At 46.5% G+C, this 5,186-nt stretch overlaps 1 protein-coding gene across 1 annotated transcript in view; it reads left to right on the forward strand.

The window, feature by feature from the left end:
- The window catches only part of LOC106806270 (polycystic kidney disease protein 1-like 2), a 5,254-nt gene extending 1,439 nt beyond the window's left edge, over positions 1–3,815 (forward strand). Inside the window, exons 3-4 of the mRNA XM_014808147.1 lie at positions 2,443–2,724; positions 3,571–3,815. Of these exons, the coding sequence (XP_014663633.1) occupies positions 2,443–2,724; positions 3,571–3,815 (527 nt within the window). The remainder of the gene's footprint in view (positions 1–2,442; positions 2,725–3,570) is intronic.
- The last annotated feature ends 1,371 nt before the right edge of the window (positions 3,816–5,186 follow it).

Consider the following 5,186-nt stretch of genomic DNA (forward strand, 5'->3'; position numbering starts at 1 on the left):
TTGTAACTCGGTGATCACTAGCAGGTAACTGCGTGTAAGGTGACTCACTAGCAGGTAACTGTGTGTAAAGTGTCTCACTAGCAGGTAACTGGGTGCAAGGTGTCTCAATAGCAGGTAACTGTGTGTAACGTGTCTCACTAGCAGGTAACTGTGTGTAACGTATCTCACTAGCAGGTAACTGGGTGTAAGGTGTCTCACCAGCAGGTAACTATGTGTAGGTAACTCACTAGCAGGTAACTGGGTGCAAGGTGTCTCACTAGCAGGTATAACTGTGGTGTAAGGGATCACTAGCAGGTAAAACTGGTGTAAGTGATCAACTAACAGGTTAACTGGGTGTAAGGCGTGTCTCACCAGCCAGGTTAACTATGCTGTAAGGCTAACCTCACTAACAGGTTAACTGGGTGGCCAAGGTGTCTCACTAGCAGGTAACTGATGTAGGTAACTCACTAGCAGGTGACTGGGTGTAAGGTGACTCTACTAGGCAGGTAACATGTGCGTAAGATGTCTCACTAGCAGCGGTAACCTGGGTGTAAGGTGACTCACCCAGCAGGTAACTATGTGTAAGGTAACTCACTAGCAGGTAACTGGGTGTAAGGTGACTCACTAGCAGGTAACTGGGTGTAAGGTAACTCACTAGCAGGTAACTGGGTGTAAGGTGACTCCTAGCACGATATACATCATGCAGTCACTATATTTATTTAATATGGCTCTGTTTTAATGTTATGAAAAGATTAAACATTACGAAAAAGCTTTCACGTTACAACGGAGAAATTTATTGTGATTAAATTTTGTACCGTAGCGTTTAATGAGTGAGGTGGATTATAAACATAGTGCCTCAATATATTAGTGATTAGATCTCACGTGATCTCGCGCCGGACGTAAACTCTAGGGCGCTTGCATCCGCTCGAGCGAGGGTCTTAGTGTGTGGCCACGACAATCGACGTTCGGCTCGAGAATCAGGGACCACGGATAGGTTTCTTCAGGCGCTCCGCAATCGACCAAGGTCGGTCGACGTCCAGACTGGCGCACGTTCTCTTTATTTCGGACCGCTGGCTAGCCGTAGAGGAGGAACGCGAAAAAATGGACAGTGACGGTGAATTAGTACAGTACAGTTGCAAAAGCAGGACGTTGTGGAATTATTATACCAGCCTCGATTACCTGTGTTGTAAGGTGGTGAGAATTAGCTCGTGCGTTACATGCTAAAAGGGATACACAATTAGTGGTATTATTGTTAGACAACGAAAGGCGTGGACATTACTGACCGATAACTACGGGTTACAGCATGATAGTGGCTCGCTCAGGGCGGAAAGTCAGGTTCTATTCGGCTTCCATTGGACATTACCTGTACTATACTTTGCTTTTACAATGGTGATATGGAGTGTAGTGAAGTTTGACTACTCTTATAAAACTCAGTTCACGTACACAATGTGAGTGTTGTAGGTGGACATTACTGACCACTACACACTTGTGTTGTAGGTGGACATTACTGACCACTGTACACATGTGTTGTAGATGGACATTACTGACCACTGTACACCTGTGTTGTAGGTGGACATTACTGACCACTGTACACCTGTGTTTGGTAGCATTACTGACCACTGTACACATGTGTTGTAGGTGACATACTGGTCACTGACACCTGTGTTGTAGGTAGACATTACTGGTCACTGTATACCTGTGTTGTAGGTGGATATTACTGACCACTGTACACATGTGTTGTAGGTAGACATTACTGGTCACTGTACACCTGTGTTGTAGGTGACATTTACTGACCACTACACACTTGTGTTGTAGGTGGACATTACTGACCACTGTACACCTGTGTTGTAGGTGGATATTACTGACCACTGTACGCATGTGTTGTAGGTGGATATTACTGACCACTGTACGCATGTGTTGTAGGTGGACATTACTGACCACTGTACGCATGTGTTGAAATAAAAGGTAGACATTAATGGGTCCCTGCTACACTGTGTTGTAGTGTGGACATTAACTGAACCAGCTAACACAACTTGTGTTGTAGGTGGACATTAAATGAACCCACTGTTACAACCCTGTGTTGTGTGGTATTTACAAATTACATTACATTACAGTAAATTACATTACATTACAGTAAATTACATTACATTACAGTAAATTACATTACATTACAGTAAATTACATTACATTACATTACATTACATTACATTATATCATTATTATGGAGACAAAACATCTAGGCGACTAACGACGATATACGCCCTCCCCATTGCCACACCCATACATATCTGCACACACCATATTTATGTTATAGGGGCCTATATGATATCAGGGGTTAATAATTATTCATTATCATTATTAACCCCTGATGATAAATCTATTTCTGTTCTGATCTGACCTGATATATCTATATCTGATATAATATCTATCACTACACCACCTCTACCTATACCTTTGATGCAGGAGTGCCAGCGCCCAAGCCGCACTCTGACTACACGTACAACACGGCGCTCGACCTGTTCGGCGCGCCGTTCTGGGGTGAGATGTACTGGTACTGGGGCGGCGGCTACGTCGCCCTGCTCGGATATTCTCGCGCAGACATCGTCGACAAGCTCGCCGAGCTGAGCGCCAACAACTGGATCGACCAGCTCACGCGCGCCGTCTTCCTCGAATTCAACCTCTACTACCCGGCTTCTAATCTGTTTGTCGTCGCCGAGGCGCTGTTTGAGTTCCCGGCGCAGGGAGGTAAGGCGCACACCGCCCCCTAGTGGACGCGTCCGACGGGTGGGTGGAGGAGCGGGTTAAGAGGGGGTGGGGGGGAGGGGTCATTGTGGGGGGCTGTGGTGACGGAATAATTATAATGAGCGGTCGCGATGATGAAATAATTAAGGTGGCCAGGCGAGTGAGAGAAAGACAGGCAGACAGACAGACAGAGAGGGTGGAGGTATCTTTTGAGTTCGCCCCATGGTTCAGTGTGTGTGACGGTGTCTGTTCGCGTTCTAGGTGTTATTCAGTGTGTGTGACGGTGTCTGTTCGCGTTCTAGGTGTCATTCAGTGTGTGTGACGGTGTCTGTTTGAATCGTGTGACTGTCGGTGTTCTCGCGAGTTTGTGTGACTGTCAGTTCTCTCGCGATAATCTGTCATGGTCACGTCGCGTGTATGGCCATGTTAGGTTTACCCTAATGCTGCTTCGTTGTTTTGCTGATGTAGTGGATTCGGATTTCGATTAAGGCTAACTATAATATAGTCTAGCGGATAAGCACATAACTATGATCACATTGTGCACTTTTGGTTAGAATTGAGAAACTTTGCACACGCATACTACATCATACGATCCTGAAGATTTTCTGACATAGCGCCAATTGAACAGCGCCACCTGGTGGCGTGCAGCGCCCCCTGGCGGGTTAACGGGTATTTCGTTGCACCACTCGGTTTTGTATATAATTGCAATAATACTCATATATATATATACATATCACTTGGCTAATTGTCATCGCATTATGATGCAAGGCGGGCATCGTATCGTGTCAGTTGGCAGGTTGTCATCGGCTCATCCAATTCCCAGTCCCGAACATAACTGCTCTCCTTCAGAATCACAGACGTGCCGTGTTCGTGCCTTGCAGGGTATCATCAGCAGCCTTATAGTGTTTCCAATCAACCTGGCTCTGGTCATGATATTCAAGCTGGCACGCGAGCGATCTCCGAAAGCCATTCGCGAGAAAGATAAGGCCACGAGGAAGGCGTGGAAGGCACAGCAGAAGGCCAGTATTGCTAAGTCTGCCCTTTCACGTGCAGCGTCCATGGATCGTGATCACGGACCATTTATTCTTGTTTGATTTTGCCCTGGGAAACTTAGATTTGTCACACTTATTGATCCCATTTGTTTTTCCTGTTGTGCCTAACAGTTGTCGAAGTTGTTGTTGTTGGTGTTGTCATTGTTGTTGTTGTATTGGTATTGGTATTGGTATTGGTATTGGTATTGGTATTGTGTGGCTGCTACTGTTTCTGTTATTGTTATTGTTATTATTATTATTATTATTATTATTGTTGTTGTTGTTGTTGTTGACGTGGAGCTCCTACCGATCGGGTTATGTGAGGTATTGAGAACTTTGTCTCTAGTCGTCGCCCCCACATCAGCTGTGACACGAGTGGGTCTGACCACGCCACATGTCCGTTGGTCCATAGGAAGCGAAGAGGATAAAACAATCATGGTCGAAGAACCAGTACGCGCAAGAACTGATGGCGGAGGACAAGAAGATCGGCAAGGGAGGCATCAGTGTCAATAAACCGTCATCCATCGGTGACATGTCCGGCACGCCCGTCTATCTCGCGCAACCAAAGCGGTAAGCTCTCTTATATACTGACGCTCCACGTAGGTGACAGGGGCGACCTATCGTGATTATGACTCTACCGTTTTTTTATTAGGCGTTTGTATATTCTTGTTCGTGTGTGTTTTGTTTTTAGACATGTGTGAAGGAAAAGTTCAGAACGACTCTACTTCATTTCACCGCGCTACCCTGCGTGTGTTTGACCAGCGTATCACTCGACGCAATTGAGACGTACAGTTAGCGATAAACATGCATTATATGTGCTTTTAGGATTTCAGGCTTAAGACGTTGCGTGCTCAAGAATTTTGCGTTTTATCTAGAATGGTAATAACTAGCGATACGAAACCGTTTAGCTGGTAAGCCAGTTTGTTGCTCACAATGTGGTTTACATATTGTTATGTACCAAGATAAGCCACAGTGTGCATCTGCACGGACACTCTAAGATAGTCACAGCAGAGCATATACCCAAGACTCTAGCGCTTGCTTGCGATAGAATGCTTCCTCACACCAACACGCCACTCTGCAGGGTAGAGAGGAAGAAACCCTTCAGTCTGCCGTGGTGGTTCATCTACGTCGGCTACGTGCTCTCCTTCCTGTCGGTCGCCACCGCATTCTACTTCATCGTCGAGTTTGCGGGAGTCTTCGGGCCGGTGAAGGCGCTGGAGTGGCTCGTGTCCATGTTCATCTCACTCGGCGAATCGATACTGCTCACACAGCCAGTCAAGGTACGCTACGGCTCGTGCGTAGCAGTGCAATATAGAGGGCGCTGCGGCTCGTGCGTAGTAGTGCAATATAGAGGGCGCTGCAAGCTCGTGCGTAGCAGTGCAATATAGAAGGCGCTGCAGCTCGTGCGTAGTAGTGCAATATAGAGGGCGCTGC

Source organism: Priapulus caudatus, unplaced genomic scaffold (assembly GCF_000485595.1).
Source record: "Priapulus caudatus unplaced genomic scaffold, Priapulus_caudatus-5.0.1 Scaffold151, whole genome shotgun sequence".
NCBI classification, from domain to species: domain Eukaryota; kingdom Metazoa; phylum Priapulida; class Priapulimorpha; order Priapulimorphida; family Priapulidae; genus Priapulus; species Priapulus caudatus.